This window comes from Saccostrea echinata, unplaced genomic scaffold (genome assembly GCF_033153115.1).
Source record: "Saccostrea echinata isolate AGI-Se365-2 ecotype Australia unplaced genomic scaffold, CSIRO_AGI_Sech_v1 ptg000046l, whole genome shotgun sequence".
Lineage (NCBI taxonomy): Eukaryota > Metazoa > Mollusca > Bivalvia > Ostreida > Ostreidae > Saccostrea > Saccostrea echinata.
In genome coordinates, this window is record NW_026889795.1 from 9959731 (window position 1) to 9987690 (window position 27960).

General features: G+C 34.2%; 1 protein-coding gene across 3 annotated transcripts; it reads right to left on the reverse strand.

The window, feature by feature from the left end:
• On the reverse strand, window positions 1-27943 carry LOC133201900 (probable C-mannosyltransferase DPY19L1). 3 transcript variants are annotated; one of them, XM_061337692.1, is made up of 22 exons: window positions 27741-27943; window positions 26867-26891; window positions 26557-26644; window positions 24569-24706; window positions 22350-22470; window positions 20444-20537; window positions 20156-20213; window positions 19748-19839; window positions 19164-19236; window positions 17088-17192; window positions 16351-16437; window positions 14692-14748; window positions 12672-12752; window positions 12253-12354; window positions 11884-11928; window positions 11673-11699; window positions 9146-9247; window positions 7935-8054; window positions 3845-4019; window positions 2946-3045; window positions 2223-2348; window positions 1-1191 (listed from the first exon to the last, which is right to left on the reverse strand). In XM_061337692.1, exons 1-22 carry the CDS (start codon window positions 27892-27894, stop codon window positions 1032-1034), a joined length of 2130 nt encoding a protein of 709 aa, XP_061193676.1. In that variant the 5' UTR covers window positions 27895-27943; the 3' UTR covers window positions 1-1031. The 3 variants fall into 3 exon arrangements, with proteins under 3 accessions (XP_061193676.1, XP_061193675.1, XP_061193674.1); XM_061337691.1 differs by lacking the exon at window positions 11673-11699 and adding an exon at window positions 11765-11791; XM_061337690.1 differs by lacking the exon at window positions 11673-11699 and having other exon boundaries at window positions 11857-11928.
• Window positions 27944-27960: the final 17 nt, after the last annotated feature.

Genomic DNA, 27960 nt, shown 5'->3' on the forward strand with positions numbered 1-27960 from the left:
GAATTTTCATGATTATAATTGTACTCACAAACTTTAAATGAGCAGACAATCCTGTCCAGTGATCATCTCATACAAACACAAACCCATGTTAATAATAAAAGCAAGTAATGATCAAATTAACACAAAGTCCAACAGCCAATAAAAAAAAACAAATAATGGGTCACTATGTATAACTTTTTAAATTTTGAACTACAGTAAATCATGGTTAGAGAAAAGACTCTTACAATGAATTCATGTTTACAACGAACCGAGGTCAATAATGTTTACAACTAGATTTTAAACTCAAAAGGAAATAAATAAGTTGAACAATAACAAGGAATTTAACAGCAAGTTTTTCGAAAACATACACTACAAATCTTATCTGTCTACTGTCCCCTTTCTACACCCAAGTCTTGTCATCCAGAAAATATACATAAAAATTTAAGTTAAAAGAAGTTCCAATAAAAGAACAGACATGAATGACTCAATTACATATATACATCCTAAAAAAAATAGCATAAAAGGGGTTTCAAACAGGATTTCTGACAATATTATAGTTTGGCAGCTTATATATTACGCAACTAAAATCAAATTTCCATGAGGAGCAATCTTTGATGTACCAAAAATAAGTACGGTATTGTAAACATTATTTTTTTGGAGCAGGGATAAAAATACTATGTGAAAAGTCATCTCTCAGAATTTTGTATCTTTCCATTTTTTTTTTAAAGTTGTGTGTAATTCTCATACACAGACCATTGTAACAAATGTGTAAACAATTGCTAAAATTTCTTTATCTTATACATAACATTCTGTAATACTGCATGTAAAACACATTTTGGCAAGAAAAAAAATATCCTTTCATAAAGCAATTTGTGTTTCAAAATGATAAAAATAAATATTTCATTCACACCTACTCTTTCATGTTTAAAAAAAAACCAGTCATACATTTTGGTTAGCTATCAAAGATCTTATAATGAGAAAAAATACAAAATATCAGGGACTAGTAATAGACATATCACAATGAAAATTAAACTGGTCTCCCTTCCCCTGCTCTACCACTTTGAGATCTTGAGGACATCATACACATCATTCCGGAACACACGACTGAAGTGAGGCTCGGGTCTTTCTCGTAACTTGGTACATGCCTGGACGGTTTGGTGGCGGTTTTTCTGGTCCTCGATGTCCCAGATCTCAGCCATACCACAACCCTCTCTGTAAAAATCAAGTAAACAGGTAGTGAACAATGAGACATAAATGATGGCCTTTCTCATTATGAACAGAACGAGGAAAGTATCTTTTTCTGATGTAGAAACATTCATATGCTAATTGACGCAACAGCGTGACTTTCTAACCTACCCATCAGCTACATGTAAATGAGTTGCATTATGAATGAGTTCTACAAAAAATAATAGGAAAATTTAATGCTTGAAAAAAGGCATTCTTTTGCTTGCTTTCTGAAAGACAATATTTAATTATGCAGTCAGTTAGGGAATTAATATGGAGTCATACAGGGTGCAAAATTGAAATCCGTTTTGGACGAGGCCAAGCCGAGTCCCAATACGGATTTCCATTTCACACCCTGTATGACTCCGTATTAGGTCCCTAACTGACCGTGTTATGAATTTATCCCGCTGAACACCTTTTTAAATTTAAAAAAAAGAAAGAATATATGAGCATATTATTAAAATATCAATTTATAATCCAATAACAATCAACATAAAATATCATAACAAGTAGCAAGAAATTTAACTGCCTACGCAAACTGTTTCTTACCTGCCATTTTTATTTACAATAATGACGCTTTGAACAGAATCGCGTTCCAGATTTTAATATTACCCCAGGTGGAGATGTAATACGGAAAATTTGTGATTAGCTTTTATCCAATCAGTAATCTACAAATTTGTCTGAAGTGGGATCAATTTATATGCATGCATTTTAATCATAGATTAAATACAAATCTACAATTTCCATGCTCACAATTACAAACAATTGATTTATAAAATTATTAAAGCTTCCCAGTAGATTTGATCCTGTACATGTACCAACCAAACCCATTTATCGTAGCTTTCAGTAAGTGTATATAAACCCATAAATATCACATAATTACATGTATGTTAATTGCATACAAATATTTATTCCACTCGTTTCTCTACAAAGTTGATTTTTCCATCAGATCACACACTTACTGGATGATGAAAACTTACTTTTGTTTTCGGACACACCAGGAGATGATGAATACTTACTTTTGTTTTCGGACACACCAGGAGTTCTCTAGGATGACAAAGTCCACTTTTAGATCCAGTAAGTTCTGTTTGACCTCTGACAAAGGTTTCTTACTGAACATAGAGTACACCTTCATCGTCCTTGCTCTGTGAAACAAACATCAGCAGTATCATAGTAAAATACAGTAAAACATTGTCATTCCAGACTTAAAAGGTCTTCAAGTTGAGCCATCTTTAAAATGTCTGTTTGTCCTCTTCTGACTCAGGGGAAAAAAATGGGTGGGTAGTTAGGTTGAGAATGTTTTTATCCCCTTAGGCTAGAAATTTTCAACATCAATACTGAATTTTCAAAATCTGTTTAAAATGGAAGATAAATAAAATCTTGAAAGTTGTTGATGGGATGAGAAAATTTTAGAGTTAGGCTATTTTTAGCCAGTTGGTCTGGAGAGAGCAAGCAAAAAATATTTTATAGATGGCCTTACATGGATGCAAATGCAGATATTCAGTTGAAAAAAAGGGAATAGTAATTGGGACTTCCAACTACCAATGTTCAAGAGATAGGCGATTCAAATGACTGTATTTAGAACATAGACTTAAAATTCACATTTCTTTGTCCATGAAGCATTTCATAATGCGGCAACACAAATCTGTCTACTATTAAAACTAGGAGCATACTTATTATGACTATATTGATTTCTTTTTATTTTTCAAAAAAGGTTTGTTTTTTATAATATTTTTTTTTACCTGAGTCCAGCGTCTTCATAGTGAGGATGATTTACAATAGGTCTTCCTGTACACAACTTAATGGTCGCCATGGTGGGCATAGGACCAGCAAACACAGCCTCTATATAAATAGAAAATACAACACGATCAGAACTGAGGTCTTCCTGTACACAACTTAATGGTTGCCATGGTGGGCATAGGACCAGCAAACACAGACTCTATATAATTATATAAATAAAAAATACAACACGATCAGAACTGAGGTCTTCCTGAACCCAACTTAATGGTCGCCATGGTGGGCATAGGACCAGCAAACACAGCCTCTATATAAATAGAAAACACAACATTATCAGAACTGTAGGTCTTACTGTACACAACTTAATGGTCGCCATGGTGGGCATAGGACCAGCAAACACAGCCTCTATATAACATGAAGAAAATTCAGTATTATCAGAACTGTAGGTCTTATTAGACCAGAGAATACAGCCTCTATATTAGCTGCAGATCTGTAGCTCTCTGGTCTGAAAAAAAATTGGGATGGACAACCAGAGAGCAAGAGTGCCACCCATTGAAAAAAATGCATATTTATTGCACACAAAAAAATGTGCTGGGTATTATGACTTACGTAAAATGAATAAGGGGCCTGGATATTGAGATCTACTTTTGGGGGCCTGGTTAGTATGACCTATTTTGGGGGGCCTGGATGGTATGACCTACTTTTAGGGGTCTGGTTTTCAATTCACTCCATCAGTTCCTCTCATGGGTTAATACTGTATGAACCTATATTTAAGGTCTGGATACTTTAACTTACTTTTTGGGTCTGGACAGTATGACCTACTCTTAGGGTCTGGATATTGTGACCTACATTTAGGTCTGGTAACTGTGACCTGTTCTGGGGGGTGTCTGGATAGATGACCTACTTTTAGGGGTCTGGACTTTGATCCACTCCACCATTTCCTCTAGCGGATAGTTACTGTATTCTCCCATGATGCTCCACTGATGCATGATATTCTGGACTCCCTCGATGGTCATACAGGCCAGGAGTACGGTTACCACGGCATAGTGCTTCTCCTTCCCTCCTATCCAGCCAAACAGCTGAAAAAATGAAATAACTCTTTTAACTCAGACACCTGCCTTATCTCAATTCACACAGCTTAACAGCTGTAAAACAAAATAACTCTTATAACTCAGACACCTGCCTTATCTCAATTCACACAGCTTAACAGCTGTAAAACAAAATAACACTTATAACTCAGACACCTGCCTTATCTCAATTCACACAGCTTAACAGCTGTAAAACAAAATAACTCTTATAACTCAGACACCTGCCTTATCTCAATTCACACAGCTTAACAGCTGTAAAACAAAATAACTCTTATAACTCAGACAACTGCCTTATCTCAATTCACACAGCTTAACAGCTGTAAAACAAAATAACTCTTATAACTCAGACAACTGCCTTATCTCAATTCACACAGCTTAACAGCTGTAAAACAAAATAACTCTTATAACTCAGACACCTGCCTTATCTCAATTCACACAGCTTAACAGCTGTAAAACAAAATAACTCTTATAACTCAGACACCTGCCCTATCTCAATTCACACAGCTTGAACAGCTGTAAACAATCAATTAGGGTGAGTTAACCATGCATCGGACACATACCTTGCTTCAGACAACTTTCAGCAATAAACTTTCATTGAACCCGAGTCTCCCCGTGTTTTTACTTGTTTCTGTCTTAAAGGTAAAGATATAAACTTTTTAATGATGCCGATTTTTATTTCCATGTTGTGATAAAAATCCACAAGAATGGCCTTGAAATTACATCATATTTTGCATCATCAAAGGGGAGTAACCAGAATTTTATGATTTTGCAATTTTTAGAGTTGTCTCTCTTTTAAATAGACTTCAACGGAACAAGTCGGACCTAGGTAAAATTTATCAATGATTGATAATTTTACAGAAATTTTTCAAAAATTTTACTTCAATGTTTGTAAAATAATTTTTAGAGTTGTCTTTTACTAGTATGTTTATTTCACCGTACATCTGACACAAATTAACCATGCATCGGACACTTTCCGATGCATGGGTAATCACTTCCATTTTCATGTAAAACCCAAATGACAGCTGTTTTTTACGAAAATAGAAACTCTAAATTTTCAGTGAAAATACAAATTATGGATATATGACGACTAGAAGTGGACTCAATTTACTTCTTTAAACTAGATTATTTTAACCCATGAGACAAAGGCGCGAGTTGCCATATTACTAGCATTGAAAAGCCTTTCTAAGGCGATGTGATGCAACTAAAATCTCTTCATATTTGTGGATCGAAATGGTCATTCAAATTTAATTAGAAGTTTAATTTTTTAATAAAAGATAAAAATGTTTCGATATCAGTAATTTTAAAGCACTGAGATCAAGGTATGATATTTTTCTGGTATAAATATCGTATGTCCGATGCATGGTGAATATTGTCTGATCCATGGTGAATTCTGACTTATTTCGAAAAAATCGGTTTTTAATGATATTTTCTCAATAAACAGGGCACGAATGTGTCAAAAATTTATAATTTAACTACATACTACATGTTAAGTTCCATTTTGATAATATTCGGTCGGTAGCGATATCGCTAGAACTTGTTGAAGTGCAAGGGTGTCCGATGCATGGTGAATTCACCCTAAATCCCAGTCATTAGACTGTCTTGTTCCAAAATATTCAGCCAAACAACTGTAAACAATCAACAAAAGAATTCTGTCACTTTCCAAACGAAACAGAAGATATAAACAAAAAAGGCTTAAAGGTGCTTGGACACAGATTTGAAGTTAATATTTTCTCAAATTTTCTGTATAATTTCATGACTTGTATGTTGCTATAGCATTTCATACTAAAATATAATACAAATCTTATTTCATCTCGAAGTTATTAAAACTTCGAATTTCTGAACGCGTTGGATTGACACATCCTTGCGCTTTCACATATTTTAATTTTATTCTTTAAACTTAAGAAAAGTGGCAATTTTGTTGTGTACTAATGAAAAATATTAAAACTATAACCCAGAAAATTCAGAGTAGAAATGTTCGAAAGCAAAACCCACTCACAGTATTGTAAGTCGATGCTCAGTGGTGTGTGCAGAGTTTAACAATTGAACACACCCTGTGAATCGTAAACATTAACAATAACAGAGCTCGTGCCCTGTTTACAAAAACAGTTTACGTTTCATGGGTGTGTTCAATTTGATGAACTCTATACACATCACAGAGCATGGACTGACAATACTGGTGAGCTGGTTTTGCTTTCGAACATTTTTACTCTGAATTTCTGGATTATAGATGTAATATTTTTCATTAATAAATAACAAAATCGCTTCTTTTCTTAAATATTAAGGATAAAGTTAAAATTTGTGTAAGTGCAAAGATGAGTTAATCAAATTCGTTCCGGAATTCGTAGTTCCAATAACTTCCAGATAAAATAAGTTTTTAATTATATTTTTATGTGAAATGCTATAGCAATATATAAGTCATGACATTATACAGAAAATTTGAGAAAATATTAAGTTCAAATCTGTGTCTAAGCACCTTTAATACATTCCTAGAGTTATAATACAGTGGAACATTCTTATCTCAAACATCAATATTTCAAATACCAGAGACATGTCAAAGTGATTTGTAAGTCCCAACCACTTATTCTGTATGCTTTTTAACTTGTTATCTTGAATTCTTGGATATTGTTTTAATCTTGGTCCCATCAAGTTGGAGATAACGAGGTTTGATTGTAATAAGATATGAAAGTTCCCATGATTCCTCAGTATGCTGGCCCCATATTTAGGCCCCAAAAAAATAATTAATAGTTTCTCAGGCCAAAAATTTCAAAATTCAATTTGGCAGGCAGGTTCTTTTTTTTTTTTTTTTTTTGGAAGCAGGTGTTATTATTTTTTTTTTTCCCATGTCATTCGTTCAACAAATTGATGATATCAACTGATTCTTACTTTTTTTGTTCTCTTACATTAATGATAATATACATTCAACTTTAATGTTATTCCAAAAATTTGTTTAGAAGTTAATTCATAAAAGAAATATGTTGTTTATGTAATAAAAACATCTATCTATAAGCATATACGAAAAGGTGAATAACTCGATTTTCTTTTTCAACTTGGAAAAATAAAGAATTGAGTTATTTCCCTTCTCATGTGTCTATAAAATTTATCAATGCGGTAGTTTTTGACCTGATGCGGTGGTGCCTGAGAAACTATTGACTAATTTTTTTTGCCTTATATCGAGCTCAGCGTAAAACATATTTAGACAGCCTAGAATTCATGCCTTGTTCACAGGAATGTCGTTGATTGCGCATTAAATATTTAATTTGCAGTAAATTAATTCAAAGTAAAATAATATGAATTAAACTAATGCAAATTAAATTGGCTTCACAGGACAGTCAATGCAAAGTAAACATATGCAAATTCAAATTTTATTTCTTTATAGTAAGGTTATTATGATGTCATTTGCAAATCATGTCACCTTATGCAGAGCAGATTACATTTGACATAATATCGTGGTGCCTGTACAGATGTTTAGTGATCAATTTAATTTTACTTTGTTTTTTGCTAAAAAATAGTATAAGTACTGATATCTTACCACTGACATGTAGCAGGTGGCTTAATGTTGCTATTACGCGCCAGAATTTAATTTAAATTAGACCTAATGCTAAGTAATTTGATGCACAATAAATTAATTAGAATTATACTAATTTGCATTAAATTCTCTGTGTGAAGGTGGTTCAAATTTAATTCGCAGTAACTTACGTTTAATTCGTATTACACTCCCTGTGCGAACAAGGCATTAAGTTATTAAATATGACAGGTACATATCCAAGGTTATCAGATCAGATATGCTCCACTGGTTAGTATTTAAATGATGCACTACAATGGTTTATGCTCTCAAGTTTACCCACAAATAAGTATACATAGAAACTGATACAGTACATAGCCATGATTACATGTTTCCATTTTTACCTTTCTAGAAGCCAGTAATGAGGTCATGAGACAGAGGTGTGGCGTCCAGAATAACTTCAGCCTCATTATGATGACTGCCATTAGTGTAAAGGCCGCTAACTGGAACATGTGATACACATACTAAAAAACAGAAACAGTTACATATAATTAATTTACATGTAAATGAGAAAATCTGTGGCCTTGAAAGATAATAAACATCAGACAAAGCATCATAGAAACAGCTTTCAGTATTTATCTTTCAATTATATCTAGTAAGATGCCTTTTAATGACTCTTGGAGTGAAACTCAAAATTTATATATATATATATATATATATATATATATATATATATATATATATATATATATATATATATATATATATATATATATATATATATATATATATATATATATATAAACAGTATAATGATAATCAGGTTTTCAAGACATCCAATTTTGGACTGTTAACACATCCTAACAATACAGATTGTTATGTACAGATTTTGACAAAAGTCCAACATGTTTCAGGATTCTTGGCCAGATATGCTACATGTTGTCTGGTTAATTCGATGTCAATCAGTATACAGATATGCTGCATGTTGTCTGGTTAATTCGATGTCAATCAGTATACAGATATGCTGCATGTTGTCTGGTTAATTCGATGTCAATCAGTATACAGATATGCTGCATGTTGTCTGGTTAATTCGATGTCAATCAGTATACAGATATGCTACATGTTGTATGGTTAATTCGATGTCAATCAATATACAGATATGCTGCATGTTGTCTGGTTAATTCAATGTCAATCAGTATACAGATATGCTGCATGTTGTATGGTTAATTCGTTATCAATCAATATACAGATATGCTACATGTTGTATGGTTAATTCAATGTCAATCAGTATACAGATATGCTGCATGTTGTATGGTTAATTCGATGTCAATCAATATACAGATATGCTGCATGTTGTATGGTTAATTCGATGTCAATCAGTAAACAGATATTTAGAGGACTTTTTATATGATCATGATGATGGGGCACTACATGTAATTCAATATCAAAGAAATTTTCCCAACTTTAAAAAAAAAAGTTAAACAATCAAAAAACATCAAAAATAGTTTTTTTCCTTCTCAGTATGTGTTTCTCTAATTTTACTGATATGAGAAACTGACGTCAGATGTGTTTCTCTTATTTTAATTTAATTTTTTCTCTTATTAAAGAGACGGACCTCAGCGTGTGGTTTACTGCGATGTTCTCCCTCCAGAACAATGTCTTCTTCTTCTTCTTCTGTACATGTCTGTCTCCATAGGTTATATTCCAACTTCAACAACTGAAACAGCAGAGGGGAAGATCTCAACAATCTCCTCGTCTTATACAATTAGCCATTTCACGAGAACTGTGGTACTACTCTTTGCAGGGCAAATTAATACATGGTGAAGTTTTTGTTGATAGATAATTAAATGAGGTATATTAAAAAATTACTTTTACATCATATTTCACCAAAATATACAATTTTGCCCTGCAAAAAAGTAGTACTCAGTTATCGTGAAAGGGTTTATTTTTTTTTAACAAATGGCATCAAGATTTCTGAGCACAGAGTTAAAATTTTGATCAATAAGTATGATAAGTCAAATTCATTACACAAAATAAGGCAAATTAAGTCATAACTGTCATAATAATTTCTCAATACAACCTTTTTCTATTATATAAGACTTTGTTTCATGCAGCTTTGTTGTTAAGAATGAAAATTTATCAATCAGAAAAACACAAAGCTGACCTTGACAGCCAGAACTATAACGACGACCTCTACAGACAGAACTCACCTTGACAGCCAGCACTATAACGACGACCTCTACAGACAGAACTCACCTTGACAGCCAGAACTATAACGACGACCTCTACAGACAGAACTCACCTTGACAGTCAACACTATAACGATGACCTCTACAGACAGAACTCACCTTGACAGCCAACACTATAACGATGACCTCTACAGACAGAACTCACCTTGACAGTCAACACTATAACGATGACCTCTACAGACAGAACTCACCTTGACAGTCAACACTATAACGATGACCTCTACAGACAGAACTCACCTTGACAGTCAACACTATAACGATGACCTCTACAGACAGAACTCACCTTGACAGCCAACTCTATAACGATGACCTCTACAGACAGAACTCACCTTGACAGTCAACACTATAACGATGACCTCTACAGACAGAACTCACCTTGACAGTCAACACTATAACGACGACCTCTACAGACAGAACTCACCTTGACAGCCAACTCTATAACGATGACCTCTACAGACAGAACTCACCTTGACAGTCAACACTATAACGATGACCTCTACAGACAGAACTCACCTTGACAGTCAACACTATAACGATGACCTCTACAGACAGAACTCACCTTGACAGCCAACACTATAACGACGACCTCTACAGACAGAACTCACCTTGACAGTCAACACTATAACGACGACCTCTACAGACAGAACTCACCTTGACAGCCAGCACTATAACGACGACCTCTACAGACAGAACTCACCTTGACAGCCAGAACTATAACGACGACCTCTACAGACAGAACTCACCTTGACAGCCAACACTATAACGATGACCTCTACAGACAGAACTCACCTTGACAGCCAACTCTATAACGATGACCTCTACAGACAGAACTCACCTTGACAGTCAACACTATAACGATGACCTCTACAGACAGAACTCACCTTGACAGCCAACACTATAACGATGACCTCTACAGACAGAACTCACCTTGACAGTCAACACTATAACGATGACCTCTACAGACAGAACTCACCTTGACAGCCAACTCTATAACGATGACCTCTACAGACAGAACTCACCTTGACAGTCAACACTATAACGATGACCTCTACAGACAGAACTCACCTTGACAGTCAACACTATAACGACGACCTCTACAGACAGAACTCACCTTGACAGCCAACTCTATAACGACGACCTCTACAGACAGAACTCACCTTGACAGTCAACACTATAACGATGACCTCTACAGACAGAACTCACCTTGACAGTCAACACTATAACGATGACCTCTACAGACAGAACTCACCTTGACAGCCAACACTATAACGACGACCTCTACAGACAGAACTCACCTTGACAGTCAACACTATAACGACGACCTCTACAGACAGAACTCACCTTGACAGCCAGCACTATAACGACGACCTCTACAGACAGAACTCACCTTGACAGCCAGAACTATAACGACGACCTCTACAGACAGAACTCACCTTGACAGCCAACACTATAACGATGACCTCTACAGACAGAACTCACCTTGACAGCCAACTCTATAACGATGACCTCTACAGACAGAACTCACCTTGACAGTCAACACTATAACGATGACCTCTACAGACAGAACTCACCTTGACAGCCAACACTATAACGATGACCTCTACAGACAGAACTCACCTTGACAGCCAACACTATAACGACGACCTCTACAGACAGAACTCACCTTGACAGTCAACACTATAACGACGACCTCTACAGACAGAACTCACCTTGACAGCCAGCACTATAACGACGACCTCTACAGACAGAACTCACCTTGACAGCCAGAACTATAACGACAACCTCTACAGACAGAACTCACCTTGACAGCCAACACTATAACGATGACCTCTACAGACAGAACTCACCTTGACAGTCAACACTATAACGACGACCTCTACAGACAGAACTCACCTTGACAGCCAGCACTATAACGACGACCTCTACAGACAGAACTCACCTTGACAGTCAACACTATAACGACGTCCTCTACAGACAGAACTCACCTTGACAGCCAACACTATAACGACGACCTCTACAGACAGAACTCACCTTGACAGCCAACACTATAACGACGACCTCTACAGACAGAACTCACCTTGACAGCCAGCACTATAGCGACGACGGCTACAGAAGGAAGGAGTATCGTCTTCAGTAATTTCCAGTAAGTCTGTAAACAACAGGAGGATACATACGTCATCTGTTTGATTCCACATTTATGACCAACACATAAAAAATTGATGTTTGATTCAGCATTTATGACCAACACATCAAACTGATGTTTGATTCCACATTTGCGACCAACACAATAAAATTTATGTTTGATTAGGCATTTACGACCAATGAAATAAGATCATTTTAACCACAATATATATATATGAATTCATATGAATATGAATATATGAATTCATACTTGTTCACAGTGAACTTTTGTAGAAACTGTACAGTACCTATAGCAAATATCAATATAGAGCTTACGATTATAAAATTTTACCTCAGCTGCCAGGAAGTCAAACTCGGGAGCACACGTATACAACATGGTGTGGAAGTTATTGAAATCCGAAAACTTGCTTCTAAATATATCTCCTATATGTTCCTGTAGACACATAAATATCAATTGTTCAGTTAATTAATTAAATATTAATCATTTCTCTCCAATTTGACAAAAATATCAAACTAACATAATCATTATTACAGAGGAATAATCAACAGAAATGTAAAAGAAAAAACATTATTTTTTCAAATATGAACATATCTGAATAATAAACAAATAGAGTTGAAGAGTGTATAAAAAGATACAATCAAAAGATTAAATCTAACTGCTTCCTGAACCCCCCCCCCCCCCCCCCCCCCCCCCCCGGCATTGGTTTAACTATACAAAATAAGGAACCAGTTTCTATATAAAACACTTACATCATCTGTGACATTGAGAGCTTTGGAGATGAGGTACTTAATTCCCAGTGTTCCAAATAACAGTAAAATACCCTGTACTGCCTACAAAATAGAACAGATATAACTAATAACTGTAAAATACCCTGTACTGCCTACAAAATAGAACAGATATAACTAATAACAGAAAAATACCCTGTACTGCCTACAAAATAGAACAGATATAACTAATAACAGAAAAATACCCTGTACTGCCTACAAAATAGAACAGATATAACTAATAACAGTAAAATACCCTGTACTGCCTACAAAATAGAACAAATATAACTAATAACAGAAAAATACCCTGTACTGCCTACAAAATAGAACATATATAACTAATAACAGTAAAATACCCTGTACTACCTACAAAATAGATCATATATAACTAATAAGAGTAAAATACCCTGTACTGCCTACAAAATAGAACATATATATAACTAATAACAATAAAATACCCTGTACTACCTACAAAATAGAACAGATATAACTAATAACAGAAAAATACCCTGTACTGCCTACAAAATAGAACAGATATAACTAATAACTGTAAAATACCCTGCACTGCCTACAATAGTACATATATAACTAATAAGAGTAAAATACCCTGTACTGCCTACAAAATAGAACAGATATAACTAATAACAGAAAAATACCCTGTACTGCCTACAAAATAGAACAGATATAAATAATAACAGAAAAATACCCTGTACTGCCTACAAAATAGAACAAATATAACTAATAACAGAAAAATACCCTGTACTGCCTACAAAATAGAACAGTTATAACTAATAAAAGAAAAATATCCTGTACTGCCTACAAAATAGAACAGATATAACTAATAACAGAAAAATACCCTGTACTGCCTACAAAATAGAACAGATATAACTAATAACAGAAAAATACCCTGTACTGCCTACAAAATAGAACAGATATAACTAATAACTGTAAAATACCCTGTACTACCTACAAAATAGAGCATATATAACTAATAAGAGTAAAATACCCTGTACTGCCTACAAAATAGAACATATATATAACTAATAACAGTAAAATACCCTGTACTACCTACAAAATAGATCATATATAACTAATAAGAGTAAAATACCCTGTACTGCCTACAAAATAGAACAGATATAACTAATAACAGAAAAATACCCTGCACTGCCTACAATAGTACATATATAACTAATAAGAGTAAAATACCCTGTACTGCCTACAAAATAGATCATATATAACTAATAACAGTAAAATACCCTGAAGTGTCTACAAAATAGAAAATATATCACTAATTACAGTAAAATACTCTGTACTGCCTACAAAATAGAACAGATATAACTAATAAGAGTAAAATACCCTGTACTGCCTACAAAATAGAACAGATATAACTAATAACAGTAAAATACCCTGTACTGCCTACAAAATAGAACAGATATAACTAATAACTGTAAAATACCCTGCACTGCCTACAATAGTACATATATAACTAATAAGAGTAAAATACCCTGTACTGCCTACAAAATAGATCATATATAACTAATAACAGTAAAATACCCTGTAGTGCCTACAAAATAGAAAATATATCACTAATAACAGTAAAATACTCTGTACTGCCTACAAAATAGAACAGATATAACTAATAACAGAAAAATACCCTGTACTGCCTACAAAATAGAACATATATAACTAATAACAGTAAAATACCCTGTACTGCCTAAAAAATAGATCATATATAACTAATAACTGTAAAATACACAGTACTGCCTACAAAATAGATCATATATATTAAGTAATATGTACATACTTGTATATGTAGAAAATGTGCACAGATTTACAAACCACTAAAATATATGTTGATAAATGCAATCATCATCATTATGAATTCAATTCTTTGCCCAAGATATTTTCCTTTGCTAAGAAATTGAAGTCTAATGGAAATGTGAAACATTTTGTTAAGTATAAAGTTTTATTATTTATAAATTTTAATAAATTCCTCCTTCCTTACCCAAATTATTACTCTGAACTTCAGTATATTGAGGAATGGTTCCATTGATACAATGACCTGTTACAAAAGTAAATGAAATAATAGTAAGTGAAACATTCAGTAAAACAAGTACATCCAATGTTCATGTATATTTGATTTAACTGATAAGATAATACCGTACACTGTATACTAAGTTACTTTCTAAATGAAACATTCAGTACAGCAAGTACAAACAACGTATATTTGATTTAACTGATAAAATAATGCTGTATACAGAATTACTTTCTCTTTTTCACACTTGCAAACAATTTTGTCTCGTTTTAAATTCACTCAAACACAATTGTGCTAAAGTGATAATGCTGTTTACTTTGATATTTATCCGTTTTAAATTCGCAAAGAGCTAGGTTCACTTTATGCATAAAAAGGACCTGTCCATGTACCCCGTTTTATCAACCAACCCTAGGTATTATTTAATACATTAATATAAAGTAGAGACCTGGTGCTTTCATTAAGTATAACAAATTTTTCTTTGAGAGTCCAGGTATTGGAAAATGGGCTTGTGAAACTGCAATGTTCTTGCATTTTGTAGGAAACAGGTATGCTTGAGTGCAATCAGCAAAGAAATAAAATATATGTTTACACCCCTCAATCCTAAAAATAAAATGTTTCATAATCTTCAGAAACTGTTCTATAATTATATACTTGCATATATCAGATCAGAGATGTGTTGTTTACAGAATTAAAAAAGTTTGATCTTTTTTAAACCATTTTTGAGGTTTTTTTCTCTCAGAATATGGCTATAATAACAGAATCCATGATGTCATAATGCATCTGCTAGCAAGAAAATGAAGTCATTTTCAATAGGTACACAATCATCAATGGTTTAAGTGATATTTGATGTATTGTCATCTGTAAGTAGGCAGTTTTGATTTTTCAGAAATTCACAAGGCCAAAAAAAGGCCCTTAGTGAACCTTGTTCTTTGCAACAAAGGCAAACATGCTGATGAAAAAACTGAGGTGTAAACTTTCTTGTTTGCAGTAATTCATTTTGATTTGTTTTAACAATCATTTACATGCTTGGTATTGTGAAAACTTAACAGCCTTATATTGTGGATTATTCCTGTTTTTCTTTTTTTATTTTTTCAATGATAACATGTCGCCCGCATGGCACAGTGGTTATAGAGTCTGCTCTAGAGTCGCAAAGTAAGGAGTTGATCCTTAGTCGTGGCTTCGAATCCCACTGTGGGACGTGGAGACCAGTCCTTCGGATAAGACCGTATAAACCAAGGTCCCATGTCGCAGTAGGTGCTGGCACAATAAACATCCCTCACTGCTCAATGGCTGTAAGTGCCGAGCATAGGACAAAATTTGCAGCTCTCCACCAGCAAGTGGTGGCGCATCCATATGAGTGAAAAATTCTCAAGAGGGACGTTAAACAACATACAAACAAACAATGATAACATTATAATAATAACAGAAAAAACCCTTTAACAAATTCCATTGGCTGTATCTTATTCATGACAGAATGGAGGTTTTGACTGTAAATCTAATTCATGTCAGAATGGAGTTTTTGACTGTATATAATTGGCTGTATCTAATTCATGACAGAATGAAGTTGTTGACTATATATAATTGGCTGTAGAATGGAGTTTTTGACTGTATATAAATACATGTACTCACAATGATGCTGATAAGAGATGAGAGGAAGAATGAGGTCAGCAACATTTCATTCCCAAACAGGAGCACGTAACTGACCAGTAGACCACTCTGTAGGAAAAAATAGCATCATAAAATAACATCACAAAAATAACTAAGTAAAACATCACAAAAATAACTAAGTAAATGTAACTGACCAGTAGACCACTCTATAGGAAAAAATATAACATCATTAAAACATAATTAATCTATGCTTCATTTTATCACTAACAAGTATACTATAAACAAAAGGCCCATGGGCCACACTGCTCGATTTTGGCGAAAGAAAAGCAAAAATCAGTTCTACATTGAAAAGTTTAAATAATTATAAAAGTGGTCCCAACTTACCTCCTCTGGGGGAGGGGGCATAATTTGAACAACCTCGATGCTTAAATATTTCTTTGATAATCATGGCTTAAAGGATTTTTATCATGTCTCAGAATCTTTTGCTATGACAAAGTTTACATGCCTTAAGATCATCCATTTAAAATTTTCTGCTAGAAAATTAGTATTTTTCATGTTTCCAAAGTTTGAATTTCTCAATATGCATATTTTAATCACCAATATTATGCGTCGTTGCTCTGACGTCACAGTTGTCAATCCTGGTCAAACAAAATACTTACTGTGTTTACAAACAACTCAATTGATGCGTCTATTAATTTTTTAAACCTGTTTAATAATAAATAAGTGATAATTGGTTATTTACAGCTAGTAATACCTACCAGTAACCCTGTTAATATGACCTTGACCTTGTGTGATCCAATGTAGCCAAGGACATAGGTACAGAACACTGCGACTCCCTGAGTCATCAAAGCAAACTGAGCAAACTGCCAAATAAGAGGAAAAAGCTAACATTTCTCTACAAACTTTTTCATGGTAATTTACTGAATACCTGAACATAAAGTTAGTATTGAAGATCAAAGTACAGTATTTGAAATAAAATACAAAATTTAGATGGTTATTTACTGAATATTTAAACATGCCATACATTTAGATTGGTAAATGTTAGTATCTAAAATTTCAATTATATGTTTGCACATATATGAGGTAGCTAAATAAAGCCAATTTACAATAGCTACCTTTCACAGTAAAACACACATATAAGGAAGTATCAGGGACGGATGATTTTGCTTCGTTATAAGCATAATGTGTTATATCTGTTAAGTTTACAACATATTTTAAACTCATGGGGTATGAAAATCACTTTGTTCTAAGCATCAATTCATTATAAGCATGTTTGCTATAAGTGTGTTTTACTGTACAGTAAAACTTGGATATGTCATATTATGTCTTTATGTCAATTACTTAGGCTAGGTAAAAGTGAGATCAAGGTCTCAAATACTGTTTCAACTGTATTATCCAATATACTCAAATATCCCTGATTTTTCTTTCCACTCTTAGTTAAACCATTATCTTACAAACTTATCTAATTATAATTTTTTTTTTGTCAGTCATGTTAAGTTTTCGCTGTATATAACACTTTTTTATTCTTGAAATATTCACTTAAAACAAGAGGCCCATGGGCCACCTCGCTCACCTGAGCACATTGGCTAGGAAAAAGCACAAATCACTTCAGTATTGAAAAGTTTAAAAGGGGGGGGGGGGGGGGAGGGGGCTTGGATTTTGAACTACCTGAGGATGCTTCCATATCAAAATAACAAATGGCTTTGCTGTTCTTGAGCAGAAGATTTTTAAAGATTTTTTTCCTAAATATTCCCTTGTTAAAAATTTGATCCCCAATTGTGGACCCCCCCCATCATTTGAACAAACTTGAATCTACACTACCTGAGGATGCTTCCATATCAATATGACTTAACAAAGCTTTGCTGTTCTTGAGAAAAAGATTTTTCAAGTTTTTTTTCTGTATATTCCTATGTAAAACTTTGATCACCCATTGTGGCCCCACCCTACCCCTGGGGGTCATGATTTGAACAAACTTGAATCTGCACAACCTGAGGATGATTTCATATCAATATGACTAATTGTGGCTTTGTTGTTCTTGAGAAGAAGATTTTTCAAGACTTTTTTCTATATATTCCTATGTAAAACTTTGATTCCCCATTGTGGCCCCACCCTACCCCTGGGGGTCATGATTTGAACAAACTTGAATCTGCACTTCCTGAGGATGATTCCATATCAATATGACTAATTGTGGCTTTGTTGTTCTTGAGAAGAAGATTTTTCAAGATTTTTTTCTATATGTTCCTATGTAAAACTTTGATCCCCCATTGTGGCCCCACCCTACCCTTGGGGGTCATGATTTGAACAAACTTGAATCTGCACTACCTGAGGATGATTCCATATCAATATGACTAATCATGGCTTAGTTGTTCTTGAGGAGAAGATTTTTAAAGATTTATTCCTATATATTCCTATGTAAAACTTTGATCCCCCATTGCGGCCCCACCCTACCCCAGGGGGTCATGATTTGAACAAACTTGAATCTACACTATGTAATGAAGGTCTCACATAAGTTTCAACTTTTACAGCCCATTGGTTCTTGAGAAGAAGATTTTTAAAAGATACCACCAAATTTTCACTAATTCTTAATTATCTCCCCTTGAAAGAGGGGGTGGCCCTTCATTTGAACAAACTTGAATCCCCTTTACCCAAGGATGCTTTGTGGCAAGTTTGGTTGAAATTGGTCCAGTGGTTCTGCAGAAGAAGTCAAAAATGTGAAAAGTTTAAAGACGGACGGACAGACAGACAGACAGACAGACGGACAGATGGACGACGGACAAAATGTGATCAGAAAAGCTCACTTGAGCCTTCGGCTCAGGTGAGCTAACAATACAGACCTGCCACGGCAACATGAAGCTGACCACAGCTATTGCTATCCCTATACTATGGAGGTAGGAGGGTTTCTTCATTCTAAGGGGAGAAAAAAAAAACAATTAGTATGGAAGTTTGTACAGATCTTGATGTCCAACCATTTACAACAGAGGGTAGTTGTGAAACACGGCTCTCATAACACTCTATTTATATCTATGGTCATTAACAACATGGGGTAGTCAACAATGCCTAAGGGTGTTGGTCCTGATAATACTCTATCTATATCTACAATCATTCAAAATCAATAGCACTGACCTCCTCTGCCTTTAAGTTTTTGTGCCAAAATTAACAGAAATAACTTTTTGTTCTTTTTCTACTTGTGTCTAGATCTGGACCATTAATCATTCTGATTATAGTGTTTCTTTCTTTCCTTAGAGTATGTGTTACTAGGAACATCTCTATTATAAGGAATGGATACACACAGCTAGCCTTACCTTAGAGTAACATCTCTATTATAAATAAAGGATACAGAAAACTAGCCTTACATTAGAGAATGTGTTACTATGAACATCTTTATTATAAAGAATGGATACATAAAGCTAGCCTTTACCTTAGAGTATGGGTTACTAGGAACATCTCTATTATAAGGAATGGATATGCGAAGCTCTCTCTCAAGGGTGGGGTCCACTGGACTCTTGTACACTGTTAACAAAAAAAAAATTGTTTCAAGTGTTTGATATAACTTGGTACTTATTTCTCAATAACTACTGTATACAGTGAAATTTTCACCCCTTTTGTGCTACACAAAGATGGGCGAATTTAAAGCAGGGCAAAATCAAAGAACACGGTATAATTTCTTAAACAGAACTATGACTGGGCAAATTTAAAACAGGGCAAAATTGTTTGCAAGTGTGAAAGGGCGAAAATAACATGGGGCAAAAATAACCCTGTACACAGTATTTATTACATGTGACCTTTGAATGTGTAGGTTATCATGGTTACTTGTTTGTACTCTTACCTCGCCGTGGTTGTAGAAGAATGAGGCCACAGTCAGAATCCCCCCATACACACTTCCACTGAAGAAGAAACTTGATTACATTCTCTTAATAATTTAATACATGTACGAGTTTTCAGTTTACTCAATAAGGGAGATAACTCAGATTTATTCTTCATCAGAGTTATTTTACATAAAAATAAATAGTTTCTTTAATTAAACCTCTCAACATTTATTATGTTTTTATATTGGCATAAAATAAAATTTTTTCATTAACATTTCTGTAGTTGAACAGGTATGGAGACTACCTACCTCAGATACACACCAAACAAAAAGAACACACTCATCATAAAACCATTGAGAAGGAAGACTGCCTCTACATAAAAATAGGAGGGTTCTCCTAGACCTAAAAATAGATATAAACCACTGAGAAGGAAGACAGCTCTACAAAAAAATAGGAGGGTTCCCCTAGACCTAAAAATAGATATAAGAGAAGGAAGACGGCCTCTACATAAAAATAGGAGGGTTCCCCTAGACCTAAAAATAGATATAAACCATTGAGAAGGCATACGACCTCTATATAAAAATAGGAGGGTTCTCCTAGACCTAAAAATAGACATAAACCATTGAGAAGACAGACAGCCTCTACATAAATATAGGAGGGTTCCCCTAGACCTAAAAATAGATATAAGAGAAGGAAGACTGCCTCTACATAAAAATAGGAGGGTTCTCCTAGACCTAAAAATAGATATAAACCATTGAGAAGACAGACAGCCTCTACATAAACATAGGTAATCAAAGATTACGAAGCTCACCTCGACGAATGTTATCTACATGTAAGGCAAATTTCACATCATATTTTTTTTCTAGTTAGGGTACATCCCAAGATCAATATCCATGCAAGTTTGATTTAATTATAGACCTGCTCAAACTTTTGACCTGTTTAGTAATCAAGAAAATTTTGGTCATTTCCAACATCCAAAGCAAGTCTGGAAGTTTTCATCCTTAGATGCACCATCTATGCAAGTTTAATCATAACAGGCCATAATATTATATAGCTACTCCAAAAAAATTACCCTGGTCACTCATCTGGAAAATGTACGTCAGATTCAGAATCCAAGGCAAGTCTGGAAGTGTCCATCCCTAGATACATCATCCATGCTAATTTGGTTAAAATATGGCTAAAATTCACTCATGTGGAAAATCTAGGTCAGATCCAGCATTCAAAGCAGGTTGGTTAGTGTACATCCCTAGATGCATCATCCATGAAAGTTTGGTCCAGGTAGGGCTTATAGTTTCTTGGGAACGAGACTACTCCTAAATCTAAACCTGGTCTCACATGTGGAAAATCTAGGTCAGATCCAGCATCCGAAGCAAGTGTGGTAGTGTCCATCCCTGGATGCATCATCCATGCAAGTTTGGTCCAGGTAGGGCTTACAGTTACTTAGGAATGGACCTGCTCCTAAAACTTTAACCTGGTCACTCATCTGGAAAATCTAGGTCAGATTCAGCATCCAAAGCAAGTGTGGTAGTGTCCATCCCTAGATGCATTATCCATGCAAGTTTGGTCCAGGTAGGGCTTATAGTTACTTGGGAATGGACCTGCTCCTAAAACTTTAACCTGGTCACTCATTCAGAAAATCTAGGTCAGATCCAGCATCCGAAGCAAGTGTGGTAGTGTCCATCCCTAGATGCATCATCCATGCAAGTTTGATCCAGGTAGGGCTTATAGTTACTTGGGAATGGACCTGCTCCTAAAACTTTAACCTGGTCACTCATCTGGAAAATCTAGGTCAGATCCAGCATCCGAAGCAAGTGTGGTAGTGTCCATCCCTAGATGCATCATCCATGCAAGTTTGGTCCAGGTAGGGCTTATAGTTACTTGGGAATGGGACTTGCTCCTAAAACTTTAACCTGGGACGCCGACGCTAAAGCCGACGCCGACGCCGGGGGTATAGCATAAGCTCATCTCGACTTCGTGGAGGTGAGCTAAAAATAGGAGGGTTCCCCTAGGCCTAAAAATAGATATAAGAGAAGGAAGACAGCCTCTACATAAAAATAGGAGGGTTCACCTAGACCTAAAAATAGATATAAACCATTGAGAAGGCATACGACCTCTATATAAAAATAGGAGGGTTCTCCTAGACCTAAAAATAGATATAAACCATTGAGAAGGAAGACAATTTCTACATAAAAACAGGAGGGTTCCCCTACCTACCCTCACAGCTCTGTACAGGGGACATTCCCTCTCCTCTGTTGACTGTCCAACACATTTTGGTCGGCTTGTTTAAGGATGTCATAACAGAATCGTACCATCGGTATCCTATACCCAGGGCTACCTTAAAAATGTAAGAAAATTAATTAGACCACAATCAATATTCTGTCCAGTCTAAAAGCTACTGTTGTTATCAGAAATTTTCATGCAGTTTAATACAGAAGAGTATTTTTCTGTTGGTCATTAAAGGACTGCAAGAATCCCCTCCCTTGATAGAAGCAGGTTTTAAGCGGTAAAAACATGAAAGTCAAACTCGTATAAAAGACATACTTTATTAAATTGTTGTTGTAAATACATTTTGTTCCTTTTTATTATTGTATTATATACTATAAAGTCAAGTTTAATACTGCGATCAGATTTTAAGTTCTTGAAATAATAAAAATTTTGCGTACAGTTGAAATTTGTTATCTCAAACACTGATATCTCGAATACCAGGTTATGTTGAAGTGGGTTGGTAGTCCCAAGCACATTTGCTTTAACACATTTTACATTTTTCTACGGAAGCCCATTTAGGACCTATCAAAAAATATTTTTGAATTCGATATAATGAATTGTCAAATTTGTTAGAACGAATTTAATTCGTTATAACAGTTTCTTTGAATTCGTTATAACGAATTTAATCTGTTATAACAAATTTGTTGAATTCACTATAACGAATTGAGAAATTTTGTTATAACGAATTAAATTCGTTATAACGAATTCTAAAACTTGTTATAACGAATTAAATTCGTTAAAATGAATTCTTTAATTTGTTATAACGAATTAAATTTGTTAGAACGAATTCGATAAATCATTATATCGAATTCATGTATTTTTTTTTCTACAGGCCCTGATTGTTGAATTTGATTAAACGAATTTAATTCATTCAAACGAATTTAATTTGTTATAACAAATTTTAGAATTCGTTTAAACGAATTTAATTTGTTATAACAAATTTTAGAATTTGTTTAAATGAATTTAATTCGTTATAACCAATTTTTGAATTAGTTATAATGAATTCAACAAATTTGTTATAACAGATTAAATTCGTTATAACGAATTCAAATAAAGTGTTATAATGAATTGAATTTGTTATAACAAATTCAACAATTCGTTATATCGAATTCTAAAATATTTTTTAATAGGTCCTAAATGGGCTTCCGTATTTTTCAAATCCTTGAATATATTGAAGTTATATTTTGGCCCCATCGAGTTCAAGATAACAAGGTTTGACTGTATATGCAAAATATAAGCATGTGGTTCGAATCATTTGCATGAGGACTAAAATACAGATTAAAAGAGCAAGCAAGGCCCTTAGAATTCCCTTTGCGTCCTTAATGCTCTGTGATTGGTTACAATTGGTTGTTATACGAAGACGCACCTTCCCAAGTCAAGGGTTTCCAATCCATTCTGCTCAACATAAACCCTTGACTGAATAGACTAAGTTAGACGGGGTATCCTGCCGTCTAGTGAGAATACATATTTTGAACTTTATACTGAACTCTGCTATTGACCATTCATAGTAAGCGAATTAAACCGAGAATGAGAATCAACATTGGAAGTTGGTAGTAAATTCAACATAACTTTACCTCAAAAGCTGCCACACGCTTTTAACTGGGTTATTTACTGGTAAAGAAATTTTTGTTGGGACTAAAACTGGCATATTTTTCTGTTTACAGTTTATTTTCAGGTTAAATAAAACAATGTTTTTGATTGGCTGATGCAAATTTTATGAGGCCAATCAGAGAGCGCATATCTAACCCTGTCAAACTCGGTCTATTTGGTCAAGGGTTTTTGTGGTGCGGAGTGGATCAGAAACTCTTGACTTGGGAAGATGGTCAACACACATTCTGTTATTCATTATACAGTATTAGTACTGCATGTATAAGACACTATGATTGGTTCAGGTTCAGACACAGATTCTGTGATTTGTTAGACAGTGGTAGTACTACATGTATAAGACACTATGATTGGTTCAGGTTCAGACACAGATTCTGTCATTGGTTCAGATACACATTCTGTGATTGGTTCTGGTTTAGACACATTCTGTGATTTGTTAAGACACATTTTCTGTGATTGGATCATAAACATGTTATGTGATTTGTTAAGGTACATGTTCTGTGATTGGCTATTGGCTCAGTTACATGTTCTGTGATTGGTCACACTTTGTTATTATTCCTCACCTCTGGATAAAGGTTGAACCTCTTTAGGACATTGATTGTATCTGGATATTCTGTGATGTTGTCGTACATTATTTCATTCAACCCGTCCAGGAATGAGGGAGCTTCAATGATGGTCTTGAAGTAGGAAAAATAAAGACCCTACAAAGAAAGGAGATTGAACTATTCATAAACTAAATATACATATCTGTCCTTGAATTTATATTGTTTGACAGTTTCCAGTTAAACTGCCTGAATGCCTGTTCTCCAGTGAAAACGGATTACAGAGCATAATTAGTCCTTACACGGTAACTGCAGTACTGCTCTTTTGCAAGGCAAATTTATATAATTTAGTGAAGTTTTATCAAAAAATTGCTATTTTGTCATATTTCACCAAAATATATCAATTTGTCCTGCAAAGGAGCAGTACTGTGAAACAGTCGATATGGAGTCATTAGCAAAGAGAGGTAACTCTGATAATAGTTTCCATCATTCATTTCTTGATAGACTACAAGGTTTAAGAACAATACACCATTTGAATTTGAATGTAAACTTTGCCTTTAAAATACAATTTATGTACTTAAAAACAGATTTACTGTATACAGAGATATTTTTGTCTTTTTGCACTTGCAAAGTTTTGTTTCCTTTAAAATTGCTGGGCTTAAAGGAGATATCTACTTTTATTTTGAATTTTCCCATTTTAATTTCATCCACTTGCAACAGGGGTAAAATATCAACAGGCTCACTGGTCACATTGCTCACCTGAGTTATTATGACTCTGCTGTTCTCTTAAGAAAAAGATTTTGAAATGATCACACTAAATTTTCACTATTTCTGAATTATCTGCCATGGAAGAGGGTCAGCCCCTTCATTTGAAAAACTTGATCCCCTTTACCCAAGGATATGCCACATTTTAGTCAAATTTGGCCCCGTGTTTCAAGAGAAGAAGATAAAAATGTGAGCAGTTTAAGAAAACACTGACACATACAATGGATAAATTTCGATCAGAAAAACTCATTTGAGGCTTAGGCTCATGTGAGCTAAGAAGGGCCAAAAATTTCACTGCAAACAGTAATATGCATCCCCAAAACCATTCATTTGTCTGAGTGTATTTGCTGCTTATTGGAGAAATTGTGGTATCTTACGGCCATTGTCTCAGACATGTAGTTGTGACTTTGTACATTAGAATTGTACGATACAGTGATTTATTATATACCCAAGTGTGTATCACTCAATTTTACTGTAGATTTCGTACAATCACGTGAAGGTGTGATCCGACTTTCCGGATCACCACACTGTGGTTTTCTGAATCCATATCACCCCTCTCTGAAATTGATGACGTAGTACACAGAAACATGACATTATTTTTCATTGACAAAATGCTTTGTTTAATGGAAAATCTTATATAATTGATCTCAAAAGTTTTTTTTAAAACTATATTTTGCTAGTTGTAAGGGAGGTATATAATGAATAATAAATTTATCATTATAACAGTAACTTGATCCGAAGAGCCGTATCACGTCTCGTTGACAGGCGCGGATCATCAGATCCGCGCCTGTCAACTCGACGTGATACGACTCTTCGGATCAAGTTACTGTTATAATAATGTATATATAACGATCATGTGTTTCAACAATATGCATATCGTATCATCATTCCGGAATAGTGATACCGGAAGTGGTTTTTTACTTTACAATAACATTTTAAAAAATCAAAACAAAATGGCATCCGAAATGAGCGTGAAGGAATTCCTATAGTAAGTGATCAAGTAATCAAAGTGGTCTTTACCAAAATATACAATAAATTACTATTATACACTTGATGTTATACTGTTATACCTTTATTATGTCATTATACAGAACAAAAGAAACAATTTTCTGCTTTAAATTGTATATTCAATTGTATCATGATACACAGTTGTATCATGTCGTAGTATCATGTTACGTATCGTATCATGACAATACCCGCGATGCTTAAGCCTATTGTACATGCACAATTCATTACAATCCTACCATCTCTGTTCTAAATGATAACTCCCTTTCCAGGTTTGACAGATGTGAAAAATGTTTATCCCTTTCAAACATTCCATACACATGGTTCCTACAAAGGAAATTAAGAAGTTTAATTACAAAAATATTATCAAATTTTAATAATTAATACATAATAAATATTTTCCCTCTTGTATACTGTGTGTTGAAAATAGGCTTAGAGTTACATTGAAAATTAAAACAAGACTAAACTTATGAATTTTTTTTCTTTGTTTAGAATAAAATATCTGAAGTTTGAGAATCTTAAAAACAGTGATGACAATAAGATACAAACCTATGCATATATCCTACAGAGATGGCTGTAAATGAAGAGGAAAATTAATTAACAAAACTTTTAACCATCTGTTTTCAAGCATTACGTCTATTAGTTAGAATAATCTAACTGTGCCTAGAGACAAGCCCTCACCACAGTTAGAATAAGTCCCATATACTTGCAATGTAGCAAATCAGAGCGTATCCTCTCCAAAATGATTTTGAAGAAAACAAAAGGAGTTGTGCCAAAAATAACTACCAAATTAATCATAACAAACCATTTGGAGATTGCACATACCTTTTAATCTTAATTCCGTATAAAAACAAAAATACAACTCATTTTCTCAATTTTTTTTTCTCGCTTTGAGTTTACATGCTATTTTGACATTCCGAACTCTCTGGATTGTTAGTAGTAAAATCACTGAATCAGAGTTATCGCCCGTGTTTATTCTGCTACATTGTCAATGCACAGGATGAATTCTATCGTTAAACCAGGTCCATAGGACAATATCATTTTTACAATGGAATGTTCTATCTAATATCTATACATCTATAGATGAAATAATTCTATTTCTAAAAAATTAAACCAATAAAGTGACAAAATTGGAAAGTTCCAGTTAAAAAAAAACCATGTAAATGCTTGTTGTCTTAGAAATGAAAAAAATGATAAAAAAAAAAATACTTTCGGAAAATTTTAAAATTTCCCAATTTTTATACTTTATTTTGTTTTCTTGTTTTAACAAAAAATAATAAAATCAACAAAATGCTGCAGGATTTTCCCGAACTGACTATTTAAGTAATACTAACAGTCCCTCACAGGAAGTTACATTAAGCCAGCTTTGTTTATAAAATGGATTACGTGTACAAAGTCTATGATGAGATGAAAAAACACGTACCTAAAGCAGCAATGAATAATTTATATAAAACATCGCCTGATTTTCCACGTTCTCCTTTACTGTCATTCCTTTTTGTGGTTTTCTTTCGCGTGGAATTGCTTGATTCTGTGTTTGCACTCGAGTTTTGATTTTGGTGCCTCTTCTTAGCTGCCATTTTTGTTTATCGACAAAGTCGTACACAGAAATAGTCGAGATTTTATGAAAAATGAACTTAGCTTTT